Source organism: Heliangelus exortis, chromosome 18 (genome assembly GCF_036169615.1).
Source record: "Heliangelus exortis chromosome 18, bHelExo1.hap1, whole genome shotgun sequence".
Classification (NCBI taxonomy): domain Eukaryota; kingdom Metazoa; phylum Chordata; class Aves; order Apodiformes; family Trochilidae; genus Heliangelus; species Heliangelus exortis.
This window is the reverse complement of record NC_092439.1, coordinates 13,407,426-13,429,095: the sequence shown is the minus strand read 5'-3', so window position 1 is coordinate 13,429,095 and position 21,670 is coordinate 13,407,426. Positions and strand designations below refer to the sequence as shown.

The following is a 21,670-nucleotide window of genomic DNA, read 5'->3' as shown; positions in this document are numbered from 1 at the left end:
GAAACAAATGCACAAATGAAGACAGGTTCAGGGGCTGCTGGGAGGTGTCAGTATAAACAATAGCATGATTTGCACACAGGTCTTAGACAGTTTGCATCCCTTTTACTTGTCAAGTTACTTTAATGAAGGCTATAAAATAAATAGCTGTGGCTATAATATTTAGGCATCAAAATTATTACCTGGCAAGTTGAAGTAATTAACTGTTGTCAGCCAGGAATCAAATCAGATATATGGCTAGCAGGATGTGAAAAGAATATATTAACTTACTAGGTAATACTACTACTGCCCACCCTTCTTAGTTTTTCACAAGAAAAAAAAAAAATGCATGCCAAAATCACTTATCAGCAGCTAATTTTATGACCACTGGAGTAACAGAGCAATCTCAGCAGTAGAGATGCAAGATGTGGTTTAGGGATACAAGTGTTTGGTCTGAAAATCCTGTCCTGCCTTTTATAAAAGGCTCTCCAGGGTCTTCTTTCTCATGAGGTACAAACAGAAGGGTAGGACTAGAGGGCTGGAATTCTCTGTAGTCATGCAATATGCCTGTTCTCTTCTTTCCTTGCTTTTAAGAAATTCATAGTAGGGCCATAGATTTTTTTTTTACTAATACTTGGTGATTTTCTCTTAGAAATACATTCTCATTGAGGTAAGGAAAACAGTGCTGATGTTGCACACTACCATTCCCTGTAAGTGAGCCAATCATGACACTGCTAAACAAAATGTAAATGAATGTAAGCCACAAATACCAGGCTGTTACATGCTTATTTATCTGTATTTTGTGTTTCAGATCACCACATTATGCTTGCCCTGAAGTCATCCGGGTAAGTCAGTTAACATTAGTGTGTATAATGCTGTTTGCAGCAAGTGTAACACCTTGCATGAACACAGGTACACCCTCTGTACAGGCAATTTTTCCAAGGCAGACAGGATTGGAAAGCAACATTTTGCTTGTGTAGTTTAGCCCAGGATGAGCCAGATTGGCCATGTGAGGGAAATGATCCTGTATTATTCTCACAGTACTCTTCCTGCCATGGGGTCAGACAGAGGTACAGAAGCCTCCTCTAATTTTATCTTTCCACCCCACGGATGATACAGTTCCTGATCCTCTCCTGGCTCTGTTGTAGCTGTAGAAGAAAGGGAGCTGGCTATCAGTGATGTTGGTTTCCCTTAAACAGTATAAACTACCTTGTCCCTCTGCTCTTTGTCCTCTGAAAATAAGTATCCCAGATTTCAGTGGCCAAGGTTCCCATCTTTTAAAGCATATCTTTAACAAAAGCCAATCAAGAAGCATACAGAAGGGAGTATCCAGACAATACTATGAGTGTGCAGATAACAGGAGTGATGAATAACAAGCTTCCTAAAGAGCCGGGGAAGAAAAATGTCCTTCTTGATGTCCTTAAGGCACCTCTGACACTGTTTAAGAGCCAGGTCCAATTTCTGAGTTGTCAGCTATTCCTGCCATGCTCCCCACTCCTGAGTGTTCTCACAGATCCCAGATAAGTCTGCAAACTGATGTTCATAAAAATCAAACTAATGGGCTGGGTTATGTCCTCCTAGTTGGGAAGACCACCTTGGGAAGCAGGTGGCTGAGTTGAAATGTGGGGTTTCCCATTCTCCCCTCTCTTGTTCTTCAAGGATAATTAATTCACTTACTAGTGTGCAGTCTTTTGAACCTCTGTGTCTCTGTGCAGGGAGAAAAATATGATGGGAGGAAAGCAGACGTCTGGAGCTGTGGAGTCATTTTATTTGCGTTGCTAGTGGTGAGTCATCCTCCTTGCTCTAGCCTGTAAAAAGAAATCTCTGAAAATGCTGCTGTATTTAATAGCAATTCTATTGACATCATATGCAGATGTTTTGTTTTTTCTTTTAATCCATATTTTTTTATCTCTCGGTTGCATCCTTTCCTTTTATTTCTACATCAGTTCTAAAGGGGTAAAGCATGAGGAATATTTCACTTTTTCTTTGAAATGCTCCTGCCCTGCACAGGGGAGCATAGGCAAGTAGCAACAACTTGTCTCCATAGATGCTCTTGGCTGTGTTGTGATACTGCAGCCCATTTTTTTGAGGGGAAGGGATGTGCAGGGTTACAACTCCAGGATACACATAGTGTCAAATAAGTTGTCCTTCACAGGATCAAAATATGGCTGAGTTTGTGAAGGGTTTGTTTTTTCTGCTGTGTGTATATGTGTGTTTTAATAGGTATATTCGTACATTAACTGCACGTTTTTATCAGGAGAAAATGTGAGTGCAACAATTTTGTTTCATGCAACTATTGAGCTACATTTTAATTTGTTTCGTTGAGCCCTTAGCACAAAGTTTAAATTAGTTTCCACCTGGCTCACTAGTACTTTCTTTAGTAATCAAAATCTTTTAACTTACCCTTCTTTTGATAAAAGTTTCAGTTCTCTGTGGTATTTATTTTGGTTTGCAGTAGTAATTTATAACTCAACATATGACAATTGGATGTCCATCTGAAGGAAGCACTCTCAGTCTCCATAGTATAATGTAGAAAAATATAGTTTATGCTCATATAAGCATACATAGCATGTGCAGATTGAACAAGGCATATGACAGTAGACTTTATGGGTGTGTTAAGTCATTTATATCTATAATAGTTCAGCTGATCACCTACAGTTACAAAAATAAGAAGCCTGAAGTCAGGTGTTTATGTTACATTTATTAGTAAACCTAAGTACGTCACTTAAATGTTTCCTTTTGACAAAAAAACTTGTACAATCAGAGTTAGATTCTGCTCTTTACTTTGTGTTTCAAAAAATATTCTGGTCATTTTTTAATGGCCCAGATCAAAATTCCTTGAAGGAATCTCAGTTCTAATTCACCTTAAAGAATCTTACTCCTTTTTTCTTTTCAGTCATTACAATTCACTGAAATTTTTGAATTTTTAGATTTTTTTTTTTATGTTGATGTTGCAAAGACTTCAACCATCTGGCTTGATAGCATCTCATCATCTATTACTCCTGAGCAGCTATTTTCATGGCTGGTAAAATAGAACTGTGTAACAAGCTATTAATATAACTTCTTAAATTTGTAAGAATAGAAGAGAGAATGTATCAAGATGGAGAGGGGGGCTTCAGGGGGATTCTTTTTCTTTCTGCTGCTGCATCTTCATCTGTTCCTACATATATACATGAGCCTGCAAATGATTGAAGTAGGTTTATTATTGACAGAGAGTGCAGAACTCTCCAGTTAATTACATGAGGACAAACCCTCATGTCCCAAGCTGTGATAGCCAGTGGCAGTAATAAAAGAGCTGTAGTTGATACCTTCAGGAAATGCCACAAAGCATCCTTGCTGGCTTCATCATGGCTGAACTCGTGTTAGCCAAAGCACTGAACTATCAGAAGTGATTTTCCTTTAAGTCTGGAATGGTTAGGAAAGAATTAGGTAACTTGGGAGGGAGACTGGTTACAGAAGACAGGGAGGTTCTCTCTTCAAGGCTGCTTGGATGAACAAACAACAGTAAACAGTGGGCAGTAGCAGGTGCCATCAGCTTTCTGAGGCTTCTGCAAATGGAGCTGGTGATCTCCAGGAACCACAGAGCCAGGATTGTTTATACAGAGGCACTACTTGCTGTAGTAAAAGCAGTGCCGGAACTGACAGCTTAAAGCTTCATTATCACAGCAGCTGACAGCTTGCAGCTTCCCACCAGCTATCCTGGAAATGAAGGAAGTTCAGCACCTACCAGAATTAGGCAGTGCAAGAAGGGAGTGAGAATATCCGGGAAGGTGCAGACTTGTTATAAAAGGATATCAGCTTCAGTTGGGAGAGTTATCCTAAAGATTTCAACTTCTTTTTTTCCTTTTTGTCCTCACAGCAAGGATAGGTCTTTTGCTGCTTTTTGTGGCAAGCTGATGATCTATTCAAAATGTAATTTCAGCTAAAAAAAACCCTCAAGCCATTCATGTAAGTCAGCTACAGTAGGGAAGCAATAGGAACTGATGACCTGACCGCAGCATGGGAACTGGATGGAGTATATTAAACAGGTAGAATGTCTGCTGCTTCCAAAGACTGATGTTGGTTGGGGTTTCTTTCAGCTGTGCTCCATCAGAAAGAGGATATTCTTTACTGAAAGTCTCTCAAATGCTGTTCACCTCCTTTTCAATGTCTGCAATAAATGCATGTCAGGAAGATTAAAAATGAGGAGACTATAAACATTGCTGCTGTGAATGTATGCTCAGGAGGAATGCCAGCAGATCAAAAGCTTGTGCTGAGTTTAAATGGATCTGTGCATTTTTGGTGGATATGCCTGGAAAGCCAGTTTCATATTTTGTATTATGTTTTATACTGGTAGTGATTTTCTAATTAAAGGGATAATAAAAAAATATATATTCTCAGTTTTGTTTCCTATGCTGGAGAGAATGCATCAGCACTAAGAAATTGTTTCTTTTCAATGGATGAAAAGTTTTTTTTCCTGAGTGTAATGCTTCATTATGAGATGACTTCCTCTTTTCCATTGTCTCACCATGTTTATCCTGGCTTTTCTCCTGTTGCCCTCTCCAATTACCTTTTGCTCATCTCTCCCATCCCCCCCCTGTCACATCCCCCAGGGTGCCCTGCCTTTCGATGACGACAACTTGAGGCAGCTGCTGGAGAAGGTGAAACGTGGAGTGTTCCACATGCCACATTTTATCCCCCCAGACTGTCAGAACCTTCTGCGGGGGATGATTGAAGTGGATGCCTCGAAACGGCTCACGGTAAGAAGGCATTTGCTGCAAGTCCTGTGAGCAAGGCTTCATTTGTCACCTTGTTGCAGCTATGGTTGAATAACTAAGGTGCTGATCTACTGCTGCTCATGTGTGTTTTCTCCTGAGCAGAGAATGAGTGGAGTTGGTGGAGTCTTTGGAAAGAAGTTAGTTACCTTCTCTTTTGACCCATCAGGGCAGATTGCCTTTGTGTCTCTTCTCATGATTCTCCTTTGTATGTAACTGAGCATTTAGAAGAAATCCCTCACAATGTCATCACAGTGCTACTGACCCACTAGGACATTTTGGAGTCCACTTGAGTTGTCAGGCTCTCCTGGCTAGTGCAGCAGGTTGTTGGGGATGTGATATACCTGTTTGAAGGTCAAAACTTTTAGGACTGTTATCTAAAGGTTTTCTACTGAACAAATATGCTTTTCTTACATTTCTGACAAAAGTGCTGCCTTCTCACCTCCTCCCACACAGCCTGCATTGTATTTTCTCCTTCATTTGCTTTGCATTATCTTCTAGCAGCCTTCAGAGCAAGTGTCTTCTAGTCTGCTCTTTTATCTGTGCCCTGTGGTCCTGAGCATGATTAGGCCCACAGTGCTGAGCTTCTGGCATTTGCCAGAGTCACATCATTACAACAGGGACCCTGCAAGGGTGAGCACTGTGTAGTGATTGTATCCTTCTTTAATAGACTACTAATGCTCTGAGGAATTTTTTAAAATTAGTAATTAAAATCATTTTGGAAAGCAATATTGCCTGCTTGTCAGTGGAGGTTTCTGCCTCTATGGGTACATTGCCCTTGTAAAGCCTATTGTCAGGCTGTGGTGATGATTTTACACAGATTTACTAAGCTCACAGATTCTGAGTGGGAGTATGTATAGAGAAATGTAAATTTAAAACTCCTCTTGGTTCTTCAGTCTGCTAAAATACTTATAAATAAACTCTCAGATCACTGCTTGGCCTCTCTGCTAAGATGCCTAACAGCAGTCTGTGCCAGCTGTGCTTCTGGGATGCAGACACCTGTCTGCTAAGGAGTGAACTGAAACTCCCTTCATGACTCTCTTTACAGTATTACCTGACAGCTCAGCTGGGGGTTCTTTCATTCATTACAAAACCACACCCTGCTCTATTTGGTGACCCAGGTGAAAAGTTTTTCATGCAATTACCAGTATCCCCACTTTTGCAGACCCAGTAGCCATCATACTTGCAGTACTTAAGTAACACCAGAAACCAAAAATGTTAGGCACTTTAAAAGGCTTTTTTTAGAACAGATTTTTAAAGAAAGAAAGGATATTTTTCCAGTAATTGCCACAGAATGAACACTGCAGAGCTTAGGGCTATACCCTGAGGTGTGAGACATCTGGTTTTCACGACCAAGGTCACCAAGTCCCTCCCTAGCTCAGTTTCCTTTCCATAATGTAACAGGTTTTCTGTTGTGTTTTGGTTTGTTGTTTGTTTTTTGTTTTTTTTCTCTCAAACATTTTAATGATAGTGGTTTGAGTATGCCAGAAAATCAGATGTTACATCTTCTTTTTTCAAATGGTACTGACTTTCAGTTTTTCCATAGAACACCATCCCTAAATGCCCTGAATTGTACAACACAGCAGAGAATGTACTTGCATGAGAGAAAACTGTTAATGTAAATCAAGGTCTCTGAGTGACACCCATCACATTCCTTCTCTTCATCAAAATAAAGCTCTTATTTCCTCAGGGAGGTGAAAAAAACAGAGCATACAGTTATTGACAATAAAAGGTGTTTGTTGGTATCTCTATCTTCATTATTTTTGGGGGTCTCTCTGTCTGCTGTCCCTGCTGTTGTCACACTTGAGTGCTGTTGGTGTGCTGGGGGCTTAGATTGCCAGGCAGAAGGGAGCTCTTTGTTTACCACCCAGGAGCTGGGAATATACAGTTCATTTTGAGGAGAGATCTGAATTCTATTTTAGAATACAAAATGTGAAAAAGAGTATAAATATGGGTTTATTTGGAAATATCTTGTTTGCATCAATATTATATTTATACAAAGATTTGAGCAAAATTGTGGCTTGGGTATAGTAAGTAGCTGTTACCATTAGTGATAATTTACTCAATATCTCAGTGAATTCAGGAGAAAAAATATAGGGAAATATAAGGTCACTAGAATTTTTTTCTTTCATTTTTCTCTCCCCCTCTCTGCTTTGTTCCTTTTATTTTTTCATTTATATCTCTTTTCCTTTTCATCCAACTGCATTTCCATCCCTGCAGTAATTGCCATTTCACAGCACACCCACACCTTCCCCAGTCCATCTGTTAGAATGCTCAACAAAACCAGAACCAGCACTCATGTTTGACTGTCATCATTAGGCTTCAGTGTGAGAGCTTGAAAGGATTAATGGAGAGGGGGATACTCAGAATTAGTGTTGCTGGCCCTTTCATGCCTTAAGAAATAGGCTTTACTCTTCTTCATTTTTGATGAATTTATGGAAAGAAAACTTAATTATGTCACCATATATTGCATAGCCTTAAGTATGGTTGGTGGGAAGTCCTTGACCACTCTTTATACTGGGCCTGCTTTGCTAAATGTGCTTTCAAGTAAAAGAATCCAAGTTTTTCTTTCAGCAGACTGCAAAAGTTGATCCTAGCTGATGGTCATGATATTTCTGGCCACCCTCAGTCATGAAAGGTGTAGTCAAACAAAGAGTGAATAGCAGGGGGTCAGCATTAGAGGGAGCCTGTCTGAAAGACAGTCTGAAAGAGCCCTATGTAGTCCACACAAATGATGGCTAAGAGAGGTTGTGCTGGTCCTCAGCATGTACAGTAGGGATAATTTCTAGGGAGAGAAGGGTTATGGAAACTAAAGGGAGATACTGGCACAAAACCAAACGTATGTCAAATGGTCTTATGTGAAAGGAGGCTAGAAATTAGAAGCAGCATTTTAGCCACGTTAGTGGGGTTCAGGGACACCTTCCTAGCAGTAGTGTCAGGAGGGAAAAGTGAACTAGTTTTAAGTTTGAGAATGTTTATGGAAGGAAATTAGTGCTTTCTGTGCCTGCAGGACTGCAGGATGAGGTTTCTTCTACTCTGTGATCTTTGGAAAGTGAAACATTTTTTCCTTGGAGAGTTCAAATGATTCAGCATCTCTACAGCAGAGAATAACAGCTCCTGTAGTGGAATTCATTTGCATTCTGGAAAAGAGGAGGCTCTAAGGAGATCTTATAGCAGCCTTCCAATACCTGAAAGGGGTCTACAGGAGAGCTGGGCAGGGACTTTTTACAAGGTCATGTAGCAAGAGGACAAAGGGTAATGGCTTAAAACTGGAAGAGGGGAGATTTAGATCAGGCATTAGGAGGAAAATCTTCACTATGAAGATGCTGAGACACTGGAACAAGTTGCCCAGACAAGCTGTGGAGACCCTACCACTGGAAATGTTTAGGCCCAGGCTGGATGGGGCTTGGAGTAACCTGGGCTGGTGGGAAGTATTCCTACCCATGCAGTGGAGTTGGAACTGGCTGAGCTTTAAGGTTCCTTCCAACCCAAACTATTCTGAGATCTATGATTCTAGGATTCTCAGCTGCTGTTTTCTTCTACAGAAACACAAAGGCAAAGGGGGGAGAGAAAGGAGCTTTTGGTCCACCTTTCATTTAAAGATGGATGAGCAGTATCAGAGCTTTGTGTGTAGAGCAAGGTGGATCAGAGCAGATATTGGAGAAAAAGGTATTTTGATAAAGGTGTTATTGTCCCAGTGTTGATATTTTATTCCAGAGTAGAATGACTTGTCTTCCACACTGGGTGTCCACATAGTCTGAAATATCTGTCTCTTAAGAATCTGACTTAAATCATGCACATTTTCAGAATCTCCTCTTCTCTCTGCTTTTGTGTTTGTTTGTTTTGTTGGTTTTTTTTTCTTGGGTCTAATGTCTGCTATTGACTGACCACAGCATCCAAAGACTATTAAAATAATAAACAAGAGAAAACTTACCTAATTCCCTCTTCGTTTTTCTAGGAGGTTTTATGTAAGGTGTCTATCACATTGTTTAATTTATCTCACTCCAGCACCTGCAGAATGGAGGTAATTGTCCAGCTGATGTATGTAGCCTGTAAGCTTTCACTGCCAAGGGCCTATTCATGCACCACACACAGCACACTGACACCTTGTCCTTGCCAAGGTCCCTGGAGGCTGCTGTAGTGGGGCTGCTACTACTGACACAGATAATGATTCTACCAGTGCTGTTTGCACTCCCAACTTGAATCCTCTGCTCAGGAAATTCCTGTCTGGACACTATACAGAGGACTAGAGTACCTTCTGAATGAAGATGCATCTAAGTTGTGGGTCAGATTAGTGCACAGGTGGGTTTGAGACTGTTCTCTGGGCAGGAGAGTTTGAAATTTGATATAATTTTAATCCCAGAAGCCCTCATCCTTATCCACAGACTTTGAGAAAGTTTTTCTACAGGTCAGACCTTTTAAGCTTGGCAACTGCTCTGCTGAGATAAGTGCTGAGGATGTAGACAGCACTCTGGTTTCTGTCTGCCTGTCTGTCTGCATCTGTTGTTCCATGCCTTAGAATCCAAACTTGAGTTCCTTGGGGGAGGAGACCTCTTTTTCTGATGAGTCTGCACAGCTCTGTATCAACAATGGGTCTCTCACCTTTGAGTGGGGTTCCTAGATGCTGCTTCAGTGTACAAGTTTAATATATATTGAAATAATTTTTTTACATAAAAGGAATTGCCCCTTTCTTTCCATATACAGCATTTTAGTTTGCAGGAGACTGTGCACGTGCAGTGGACCTGATGGTGTTTTGTTGTTTCAGAAATGGTGTCATGAGACAATTGTCTGCTGTGGCTGGGAAATATTAGGAAGCAGCTTTTTTTACAGCTTCCATAAAATAGCATTAAGTTTAGCAAACTCATGCAAACAGTGAGAAGAACCTTCTGGCAAGAACTGTTAAATGCCTTCGTCACTTAAATGCACTGAAACGTGTGTAAATGAAGGCAAGAGAGGTGAGATTAGCTCCCACTGTGTGTCTTCCTCCCCTGCATAGCATAGTAAAAAGCATACAGACTTCCTGTCAAAACCAATCGCCCTCCCATAACCCTCCTGTCATTTTAATGCAGATGAAAAGCAACAAAGCATTAATTAATTATCTTTTAAAAACGCATTGAAGATGTTGGCAGCAGCGAGCACACTTGTAATAACATTACAATGCAATTATGTTTGAATCAGAACAGAAATTGGTTTCATAGGGTACTTTTCATATATGAAATATCCTAGCATAATTCATAGCATTGGTTTTGATGTGGATTGAATAGCAGATGTGTAGGTAAACATCATCCATGAGAGCTCTCATGCTCTTGTGAATGTATATCAAGGTGCTATGGGGCTTCTCTTTCAGAGAAATGCTGTGGTTTTATTAGCTTGAATGAGGTTGAGCAGCAGGGAAGGACAGACAGGATTTCTCTTTGACATCTGCTCTGAAGGAGTCCAGTGGTTCTGTGACTAAGACATGATCTGATGATCCTTCTTTCTTCCCCCTTTTTGACTCAGAAAATGAGGTGCTGTTGTCTGCTTCACCATGGCATTTCTGTGTGTCACAGGCACAAAAGAACAGTGTGACCCATGGAGACAGAAAATGCAGCAGGAGAAGCAAGCATGAAAGAGGCTTGGACATCACTTAGTTCTGTCATCTGCATCTTGTCAGGAATCATTAATGTCTCCAGCCCTCCATGTGGTGCATATGTATAATGAGCAGAGATGCATCTCATGGTTCTTACCAAGCAAAGGAGGTGCAGTGCACTCTCTAGCAGAGCCTCACAGCACTCTGGACCTGACAAGTAACAATTCCAAAGTCCTGTCCCATGGGAACTGCACAAAACAGACTGTTCTGATGTTCAATGTTTGCACCTCAGCTTGCAGAGAACCAGGAGGAGGATGGCTGTGTCTCCAGGCAACACCCATATTGTGTATCTTACATCTCTGAGCTGAGCTGCTCAGGTGAGGTGGCAGTGTCATGAACCCTCCACCTTTTTCTTAAATGTGCAGGGATGAAAGGAGTTCCCAATGCCAGGGGAACTGTGATGAAGGAGAATTATTGTGCAGAGCTGAGGTCTCAGCTGGAAGCTCTGAAAGTCTGGCTGAGCCTGTGGATGTGTGTGCTGGGGGGCATCAGTGCTCCCAGCACCCAGTCTGGTGAGGACAGATCTGCAAGTGCATCTCTGATTACACTGCTGATACAGTCTTGGTTTTAAAGGAGGCTGTTGTCTCATACTGATCCCAGCAGCCTTCTATCATGCTTTTCTAAGCTGCATTCCCTTGTCTCTTTTTCAGGAAAAGCCCTTTCTTGCTTAAAAATGACCTCATTTAAAGCAGTCCTCAGATCTTCCTCATATCCCATGCACAAAACTGTTGTTCTGGAGCACAGAGGTCCCTGACTTCTTGCTCTCTGTGGCAAGAACCTACTTTCTATCTCTGAGATTTTGGTTTTTATCCATTCCTCTTTTTATTCTTTCTGATTCTCATTACTCTGGAATTGAAGTGGAAAGTAATAAAAGCAGGAGAGCTGTCCTCTGTTCTTCCTGACCTGTTTAATGGGTCTGTGATTTCATCTTATGGCTGTTGGCCCTTGAGTTTCCTTCCAGCTCCCCCTTGCCTCTCACCTGCATGTCATACAACTCAAGCCTGTGTCCATATTGTTCTGCACAGAGAAAGGTTCTTCATAATGAGGAATTTGAAAAATATTGTCCACGTAATGAATAATCCCTGGGCATCTCTGAAAAGTCCTTTCCTACTGTGATGATGCTTTAAAAAAACACAAAAACCAAACAAAAAACCAAACAAAATCCACAAAACCCAACAGATTAGGAAGGTCTGGTTTATGTGATACGAATGGTTTTTCTCTTCTGTTTTTCGTGGAAAAAGTGTCTTACTTTCTTTTTTCCATTCTTATGGTGTGGAAAGCATGGTCATTTTGTACCATTTGCTGGGATCTGCCTTCCTTAGGTAGACAGTGCCACTGTTCAGTTTTGATCAGTCCTTCATTCTGTGGTAAAATCCTCATGTGTGAAACTGGAAAGAGGGAAGTTGGAACCAGATGATCTCTAAGGTCCAAACCATTCCATAATTATGTAATAGAAGAAATGTACAGTCTGATCTCCAGATGCTGGAGCAATAAATGGTATTATTTTGACATAGAACCTAATTCTACTTGGTCTTCAGATTTTAATGATAAAGGTGAAGACAATCAAGAGTACATCCTGGGAAAAGTCATCTCACACATGCACAATTTATTTTGTTTATACATGTTACTTGGATTTTTTTCTATTTCCTTCTTTCTCTTTTCAAACCAAAACTAGAGATTAACTTCAGGTGTAGAGGGTCACCCATAAGGGACAGAGAGAAAGGAGCAGTTTGTTAGCATCAGTTAGGTGAAAGAGGGGAGGGGCTTAGGAAGAGAGAAGACATTTGCTTGTGAAGGTTTGTATACATGCAATTTCCTGGAATTTGCTCCTGACTGATTATTTATGTCCATAATGATAATCTCTTTTCCAGTGGGATGGGTGAGAATGAGCATGTTTTTTATGCAGCTTAAAGCTCTGTTTGCAATTGTTGCATTCCATCACTGGAATGTTGGACTTAGGTGAATAAGCATTGAATAAAGATATCTTGTGAAGTTACATTTTCTATTGTACAGCACTAATTCCTTGTTTTCTTTTCTTTCACAGCTAGAACATATTCAGAAACACATATGGTATATGTAAGTAACACTTTTTAATTCACTTTTGCATGAATTCATTATTGGTTCTGTTACAGGTGCACAAACTCTTTTACTCTCTGAAGAGAGAGCCTGGAGTTCTAAAGACCTTTCATATAGGTGGAGGAAAGAGTGGAGGACAGATGGGCCTTTATCCTTTGCAAGTTTATCCAACTTGCTGTGTTAAAGAGATAACCTGCAAATGATCAGCAAAAACTCACAACTAAGAGACATATTTAGTTTGCTATCCAAGTGCTACACACAATCCCTTGTAATTCCTTCTTGAATAAGAAAGCTTTCATATGTTTCTTCTTAGCATTTTGGCTTTTCTCTGAAATAGAAACAAAGAGTATGATGCTGGTAAGTAAGCACCTGTGAGCAAGAGCTTTTCTGCCTCATGATTTCTCCTCCTTCACAGCAAGCTCAGAGGCTGCATCTGAACTTTTAACCTGTTGATATGAGACTAGGGCTGTGACTTGATTAAAAGCAGCAAATCTTGACAGTGAAATGGGTCTGTGAGAAAAGCACACACCTGTCTGGTGCTTTGGGTATCAGGAAGATTGATGGCTTTTAGAAGTGACCTTGCACTTCTAAAGCTGACCTTGCACCTTGTAGCCTTAATAGTATTTCAAGAAACCTAAGTAAATAACTTTTTTTCATATATAGATGATAACCTAGACACACCAAGCAGAGCACTTCACATATTAAACAAGGAAGTGATGCTTTGATACATACTACTCAGGGTCAGCATACCTACATGCTCCCCAGGTGATAAGGAAAGTCCTACTTCATAATTAAGGGTGATATGAGCTGGTTTGAAGCCTGTCACCAGGGAGGGGGGAACCCAAACCCTTTGGTTTTATTTGTTTTGTTTTCTCTAGTTCTATCATATGGGCAATGTTAATTTCTGGATTTATCTGACTTTGATAGGACCTGAGGGCAGGCAGCAGTTTGTTGAATAACGAGTTTTTTTTCTTAGTTTACCTGAAATGGTGGCAGCACTCTTCATGGGGCTTTTTCATGATCTCTACAGTTAACCAGTTGACAAATCACCTTTTTAAACAAAAGAAGGACCAGGACCATGTTTGCTGTGGGCGTTTTTGAATTAAACTCTCATGGAGAAATGAAGGAGGGAAATCTCTACTTAGAGGTAGAAGTATCCCTTCTATAATGTCTTCCTGCCAATTCCAGAAATAAATGCTGTTTACATCAGATTGGGCAGCTGGTCCCCTTTGTTTCTTCATGGATCTAAGTTAGTTGAATTTCTCTGTGCTTTCATCAGAAATGAAATAGGAAATAAAGTGATATGTCATTTATCACTTATTATTCTAGCCCTCCTAAAGGCATTGGTCTGGGAGTTTTCAAGGCTTTTTGGAGGACTGTTGTCCCAGGCTCACAAGCACAGTTAGCAGGTGTTACTTCTTTATTCTAGATTTGGAATCAGAAGACTTATTTCTTTGAAGACATAAGTGTTTGAATATTTTCATGTACCTCTCAGTGAAGGTCAGACTCTCTGATGACTGACACAGTAAAAAGTTTTTTACCCCAATGGAAATACCTACATCTGGGGCTGTTTTCAGAAGTAGAAACTGAGCTTTGCAAAAGCAACTAAACTTCCCTAAACTTCCAGTGTAGTCAATGCAGAAAGAAAAAGGCTCTTCCAGAAGTCTGTTCAGATGCCTAACATGGAGTTCCTCCTCGAGTCTCTCATTTTCTCTATGCTGGCCAGGGACTGACATGAGGAGGTGAACCTCCTCTGGCTAAATTTAGTCTGTGAATAACCCTGCCACCTCCAAAACTAAGCTACTTCCATCTGGTGGTGTTTCACAGCCTCTTTTGCATTAATTTTGCCTGGAAATAGTGATGCTGACAGAGAAAGTTCCAAATGTTTTATTCTGTGCCTGTTTTGATAACATCTTTCAGTTTTAATTTACTCCGTGCAACACTACTATTCTCTGTAAAATCTGCATTTTTATATGTAGGTTTCTGACCTGAAAGTTGTGCTTAGAACATATAAGTGATTTCACTTAATTCTTCAAATAAATGTTAAGGCTATTGTTAAACTGTGGGAAAGATTTAATTGCAGAATAGGCAGACAAAGAGGTCTTGAAGAGGTTGAAGTCGTGATTCACAAGCCTAAAATAAAGGAAAAATGAAACTAAAAAGAAACCTTTCATCACCAACCTCCAGTTCTTCTTGCTCACCCACCCAAATTAATTCAGTGAGATTTTAAAAGCCTTTTTTATAGAAATACTATATTTTTACCTCAAGTGCAGGTTATCATAAGTCAGCAAATAAACAGCAGGTTATTTCCACCTTTTTTTATAAAAGAAGAGGTCATATAAAATCAGGTATTATGATAAATACGTACTCCTGTAGCACTGAGTTCTTGGCCTAATTGTGAAGGTCCAAATTTACTGAAATCAGAAAAAGAATAACTGTTTTGGTTTTGCTTTTCTTTGCACTGGTGCAAATGTCCATCTTGGTGAGATTCCCAAGGGATTTCATAGATTGACTGAAGAAGTCCCCCTTGGTCTGCAGTCACAGCCACTGTATACATCACTTGTCACAGTAGAGGATGAATTTTGAAGAAGCACCAACATTCATGGAGGCCTTAAAAATAAATGTGGTTTGAAGTATTCATCATGTGACATTGTTTGGTGTCAGTGTGGGCTGAAATGCAACAAACTTGTCACTCTCTGCTAGACTCAGGATGGCTCAGGCAATACACATGTGCCAGTCACAGCCCAGGCCTGGTGCTTTTCATTCCCTGAAGCCCTGAATTGTGTTGCCAAATGCTGAGGTGCCTTTTTTCATATTCTTCATGTACCTGATGAGGAGTTGTGAAAATTCCAGACCCTACCTGAGGCTGACCAGGTGCAGGGAATAAGGAAATGCCAGTTTTTCAATACACAGAAGGTGGCAAGCTGTGCTCTCTAGAAATTGCTCCCACTGCTGATTGATACTGAAGAAGCTTGCAGGTGATATTCTGCTGTAGACCAGGGTGACAGTAGAACACCAATAATTTCTGAAGAATTTCAAAAACAGTAATTAATTTTAATCTCTTGAAATTACCTTAAGAACATCTACTCGTAACACAATGAATGATTAATTAAGTCAATACCTCTTTGAAAGTGAACTGCAGATCATTAAAAACCAAAACCACTGCTGTTCAAAGGTCCATCCTACAATAACTGATCTTAATGACGAGGTCATCACTGGCTTTCCTGCAAGGTTATGATCTAATCATTGCTGAGAGCTAGATCCTGATCCTAAGTGGTAGGAATAGCTACCTTTTAAGGACAGGGCACTCAAGGAATAAGATGTTTTCTTCAGTTGAGCAAGGATTTTTTAATCTAGCCCTTAGATTCAGTATCATGGTGTCACTACAGAAGACATGGACACTTCTGCAAGACTTCCAGGGGGCATCAGAAGCTGTGTTTTAGGGGTTTGACACACAAGAATGACTCTCAAGGGGCATATTCTTTCTCTGGCCTGTATATTTTACTTTCAACCCCTAAACTGAATAAAACTGAGCAGGGGATAAGTGAGTACTCAGTGTAAGAGAAGTAGGATCTGCCCCGTGTTGTCATGACCCATGTAATGCACACCAGAGTCTGACTCCTTGGCATGTATCCAGGAAGTGCTGAGCACATTTTTGCTGCTTCAAGAGAAGTTCCAACTTGCTTAAAAATAAATTACAAGTACTACCCAGCAATCTCCTGCTGTTAAGGTGCAGCATGTAAGTGACTGTCCTAGCATCAGAGCCCTGGCTGCAGTGACTCAATATTGCCTTCTTGCCTTGGAGGAGATAACCTTCATTGGCTCCTTTTGGTGCACTGGCTGAGACCTTGACTTTATATGTGTGATCCTACCCCTGTTGCTTTTTAACCCCCCAAAGTTTAGGAGCATTTGAACTGGAGCTCCTTTTTCTGTGTAGACACCTGGATAGCTCCTATCTGAGCCCAGAGCATTTCAGCTGGATGGGTAGTTTCACAAGTTGTGTTCACCTTATTTCTGCAAGCATTAAAAAACAGAATCTCTTGCCCAACTTGCATAAACAGCAAACACTAACATCTAATGCAGTTTAAATACTCCCAGTTCCTGTTGCCCAGCCTGGGTAGACATAACAGTTACACATTTAGTTCACATAAAGGAAAGGGAGAACCTCACTCACAGAGTATGAAAACCTCAACATTGTAAGGACCTCACCCAAAGATTATTAAAACCTTGATATTGCAGAAGGCATCCACTGAGAAATAGCAGAGAGTCAGGGTGGACAGATACTCCAGCTAAAATGCCACCACCACCAAACCCACCTCTTTGGGTGGCAGGAGTTTACACAAGTTGCTCCTTGCCTACATAAATAAAATCAAAGGGTATGCAGCTTGCCTGCAGTGTGTGTGTGTGTGTGTGTGTGTGTGTATATATATATATATGACCTGTTTCTTACAGTCATGGGCTTTGACTGTGACAATTGTCAATATTTCCTGAGTCTAGTGAATGAGATGAGATAATTATGCAGAAAGCTTGTGTTAACTACTTTTTAAAAATGAATACTTTAACTACTTTTAAGAGTACTATGCTCTACTACTGAAGGTGTATTCCTGGGTCTGCCACTGAGCTCAGGCGTCACACTTGAGCCACAGTTTTCAAATTTCCATCTCTGAAGAGACTGTCATATTTGGGCATGTAAAAAAGCAGCCTGGTTTCCCCCAAACCCTTTGAAGTGTGTCAAGTGGGGACCTGAAAGATGAGGCCTCTTAATCACACGGGAAGATTTAAAGAAAAAGTGCTGCAGTGCTGGTTGTAATCAGAATTGGTGAAAAGCAGTGACTGTTAGTTCACAGCTCCTTCTTTTAAAGAGAATCATTCAGCCTGTACTCTTCACCCTGGTCTCCTGAGGTGTGGCCTGCTGAAGAGACAGCATCTCTAAAACCATGTAGCATTTTATATATGCTTGGCATTAGGATACTGAACAGCTGCTTAAATGATGAGGCCACTGGTAAGTGAAGTTCCTGCTGCCTTTCTGACTGACTGCAGACATTTGTCATTAGAGACCCAAATCCACAAAGGTTCTGGTCACTCTTAGCCTTCACAGTGGTTTCTTCTGGAAATATCAGTCTGGTTGGGTTGCAAGCTCTGGGCTCTCAGTGGGAATTTAACAGAAGCTATTCCAATCTGTTGCTGCAGGCTGTGTTTCAGAGTACAGCTTCACTCGTGACTCACAATTCTTTTCTTCTTTCCCTGCCCCTTCTCTCTCTCATCTTCTTTCCTCTGCAGAGGGGGTAAGAACGAGCCAGAACCAGAGCAACCAATCCCTCGAAAGGTGCAGATTCGTTCTCTCCCTTCCTTGGAGGATATTGACCCAGATGTGTTAGATAGCATGCACTCTTTAGGCTGCTTCCGTGACCGAAATAAACTCTTACAGGACTTGTTGTCAGAAGAGTAAGCACTTGCTCAGTCTTTGTATGAGTTGGGTATCCACGGGCTGGGATGCTTATGAACCTGGGGAGAGGCAGAGATTATTTAACCTGTCTCTCACCGTGAGGGACCAGTAGCAACTTCTCACCCTCTGGCTGCTCACTTGTTAGTGGAGTGCTGAGAGCAAGGGCTGAGCCTTTCTTGCACTGTATGTCAGAAGCTCACAGCCTGACCAGCAGCAGAGGCAGGGCACTATCTCTTCCTTTGCTGTCAGGCAAGATCACTTCATGAAAAGATGGGCCATGAAGTTCAGCTGGGGAGGTGTCATTGCTGTTACTTGTGCAAATTTTTATGCATTTCAAGCTGATGCCTGAGAGCTGGGGTGTTTCCTGAGGTGTTAAGAAGGACACACAGTGGAAAGAACACTTAGAGGATCAGGAGACTCTTGGTGCCACTACTGGTTTGGACTTCCTGTGAACAACTTACCACATCTGTTCTGTACCTCTATTCTTTGTGTTTAACATGGGAATTGTGTTTCCTTTGTTTCCTTTCCTCACTAGCTGCTTGTGGGAGACAGCAAGGTTCTCCAAAGCTTTGTGGGTTGAGTATCTAGTTGGGAAGTACATCACCATTTCCAGCTTACTTGGCATAACTGTTACTGATCGTTTGATGGAAGGGTTTTATGTACATTGATGTTTTTTTCTCTCCAAATTTAATATTTTTTTTTCTTTTTCAGAGAAAACCAAGAGAAAATGATTTATTTTCTTCTGCTTGACCGGAAGGAGAGGTATCCTAGTCATGAAGATGAGGATCTTCCCCCTAGAAATGAAATAGGTACTACAGATATGACCTCTGTCACCATGAACCCATCTCAACTAGTTCCTCTTCACCTTTTTTTTTTTTTTATATATATATAAAAATATACACCCAAGCCTTAGCATTACTGTTACCTTCCCACTGAAATCAGCGTTGGTAAGAATCCTCAACCTGAAGCAATCAAGTCTGTGCTGTGTTGAAACTAGAAGCCTTCATCTTTCTGGATATGACTGTCTCACAGTACAGAAACATCCACAAGGTCATAGACTAGATCTTGAAAAATACCCTGTGTACCACAAGCTGACTCTATGCAAGCAGGTGAGGGTTAGAAGCAGTGTAGTATAGTTGCAGAATTTTCTATTCAGTAATCTGCCTGCAGGATTGCAGAAATGCTGCTTCTGGACTTGAGCTGGCAAGGCTGTGGCATTGCATCCCTAGGAAGTTACATATGTACACATTCTGTTTTCTGTAGGTAAATACATACACTCCTGAATAATACCACTTACCTGTCTATAGTACATGCATCAAACTTCCTTGGGTTTGGACCATCTTAGCAAAGTGTAATAGGCAGTATTTTTATATTTCTTCTAAACTCTTGTGATACAACTCTATTACTGCAGAACTGTTCACTAGTATTTTAGGGAACTGCTGATATCCAAGGACCACTAATCTAGACTACAGGAAAAATGCTTCCAAAGCTAACTATACAAGTGGCCCTTGCTGTGCAGAGTGACAAAAGTTTAACCAAAAAACAATCAGTCACTTCTATCAATGACCTCAAATAGTATTTTTACATAGTAGTGTTGTGATTTTCAGGTATTGTACTTCAGCACTTTGAAGGCCAGAAGCAAAGTGCTCTTTATTTTCATGGGGAAGCCTGGAATATGCCAAACCTATGGTGCAGTGGTAGATTGAACTGAAATTTTGTTACTACTCCATTGAATTATAACCTTATCCAAGTTCCAGGATCTGAACAGGATACTTTTAGAAGAAGGTATCTTCTGTGGGAGGAGAAGTGAAAATTCTCAGTTAACACAGTAATTTTTAAACTCTTAACTGGATGGATCTAGGGAGAGCATGTTAGCAAGGATAAAAATGAAGATAGGGAGATGTGCCAAGTGCAGGTCCTGTTGTGAAAAGCCCCTTGCTCAGTTCAGTTTGTCATCTAGCACTGTGCTAATCAGCTTTTGACTCACACAGATTATCCTGCCATGTGAGGACACAGTCATCTTGTTATAGAAATGCTTTTGTCATAAGAATAGTAGCAAAGTGCCTCTAGAATCTTTGTGTCCAGTGTGTAAGTGAATATGTGGCTAACACCCTAAATGCATCATGTATCTCTCTTCCACATGCCAAAGTATTTTCATGGTTTGAACTGAAATATTATGCTTCACTCTTATTTTTTGTACAAGTAGAGAAAAGGTTCCTTAGCAGGGAAACACAGCTCTGAATGTATCGTTGTGCCTTATCAGCACACATTAGACCCTTTAAGCACGATTCTTTCAGTCTTTGTAGTCTATTTTGTCTTCCACAGGGGGTTTCCACCTCCTCTGTTCACAGCAGTATCTCTGAGAACATGGGGCAAGGTTTAATTAAGAGCAGTCATGCTTCTGATTAATATCTCATCATTATCCACTAGCAATGGACTTGCACAAACAAAGAGCAGAGGAAAAGTAACAACAGCTTGAAGAAACCACAGTCATGAGAGCTGTGCATTGTCTGCTCTCTTGCCAAAAACCAACCAACAAACAAACAGACCCATGCATCTCTGATTATTTTGCTTTTTCCTCTTTCTTTCTATATTAAGGCTGAAAAAGAACACATGCAGGTAAAAATATGGCCAGCTCAGCCTAACATTCTCTTCTGGTGTCCCTTTTGTCTGTTTCAGCTGTATGAAGCTTTCTCAAAGGGCCAGGGTAGGGCCAACTTCACTGTCAAAATTTTGAGTCCAGCTCCATTTCTTTACCTGAAAACAGAAATTAGAAACTTCTCAGTAAAATTAATGACTGTCAGTTAATGTCTCCTTGAGGAAAAGGCTTTTGTGGGGTGGAGTTTCTTAATAAACCAGAGAAGAACAGGAGTTTGGCCAGAATAGACATATAGGGTATAGGTGCTTCATTCAAACTCTGAAGCTGAACCTTTTTCTCCTGCCTTCCAGATGGATGCCTGTCTAATTGGATGAATACTTATACAATTCTTTCTTCCTCTGTAAAAATTCTTAGGAATGGGATAGCTTTTCTGATGTGAAATAAAAAGAAAATGCATCCTCAAACTATCACAGATCCAGACTAGGATTTGATTTTTTTTTTCCTAGTGTGAAATATTTCCACAGAGTCAAGAAGATAAGGGCAAACACTGGAGGTTTTCCTATTTTTAATTTCTTTGCTTCTGCAAAATCTTCTGTTGCTTTTGTATAACACCACTTCAGTCTTTATGGCAGGATTGCTGAGTATTTAACTACTGAAGTATCTCCACACTTGACAGTGATAATAGACTCAGTGCCATCAGTTCCTATTCAGACCCTTTTAAAAAATGTGTACAGAGCTTGCTACCCTCAGCCATGTTTAGTGTAGGATTGGAGACTAAACTAAAGAGGAATAAAATATCTTTATTAGAAGCTTAACTATATTCATGCAAGCTTCTTGTATTTCTCATCAAACCTTTGTGAATTACTGTTGAATTTAGAAGTGTGATTCACCATTTGCTCATTTTGCTTAGTCTCTCTCTTTGTTAGTTTAAAACCTAGATTAGAAATCAGTATCTTCCAGCATCTGGAGCAGCCAGAACTCACATAAAGGACCATTTAGTTTGTTATCCGTATCCTCCTCATCCTTAATTGTTCTGTTGGTCCCTCTGGCTGCTCTCCTTCTCTCATGCTTTCTCTTTCTGATGGCTGTACAAAACATTGTTATTCAAATCTTTAACTGAAACCCCTTCAAAATTCTTCTTTGCTGTCCTTTAATGCCTACCTAATATTTGGCCTGTCACTTTTGAAAGC

At 40.5% G+C, this 21,670-nt stretch overlaps 1 protein-coding gene across 14 annotated transcripts in view; it reads left to right on the top strand.

Annotated features, from left to right (window-relative positions):
• BRSK2 (BR serine/threonine kinase 2) overlaps positions 1-21,670 on the top strand; it is a 300,865-nt gene that overhangs the window by 225,956 nt on the left and 53,239 nt on the right. For all 14 annotated transcript variants that reach the window (XM_071762444.1, XM_071762440.1, XM_071762438.1 and 11 more), the window contains exons 7-12: positions 788-821; positions 1,692-1,760; positions 4,569-4,715; positions 12,404-12,435; positions 17,716-17,880; positions 18,593-18,690. In XM_071762444.1, the coding sequence (XP_071618545.1) occupies positions 788-821; positions 1,692-1,760; positions 4,569-4,715; positions 12,404-12,435; positions 17,716-17,880; positions 18,593-18,690 (545 nt within the window). The remainder of the gene's footprint in view (positions 1-787; positions 822-1,691; positions 1,761-4,568; positions 4,716-12,403; positions 12,436-17,715; positions 17,881-18,592; positions 18,691-21,670) is intronic.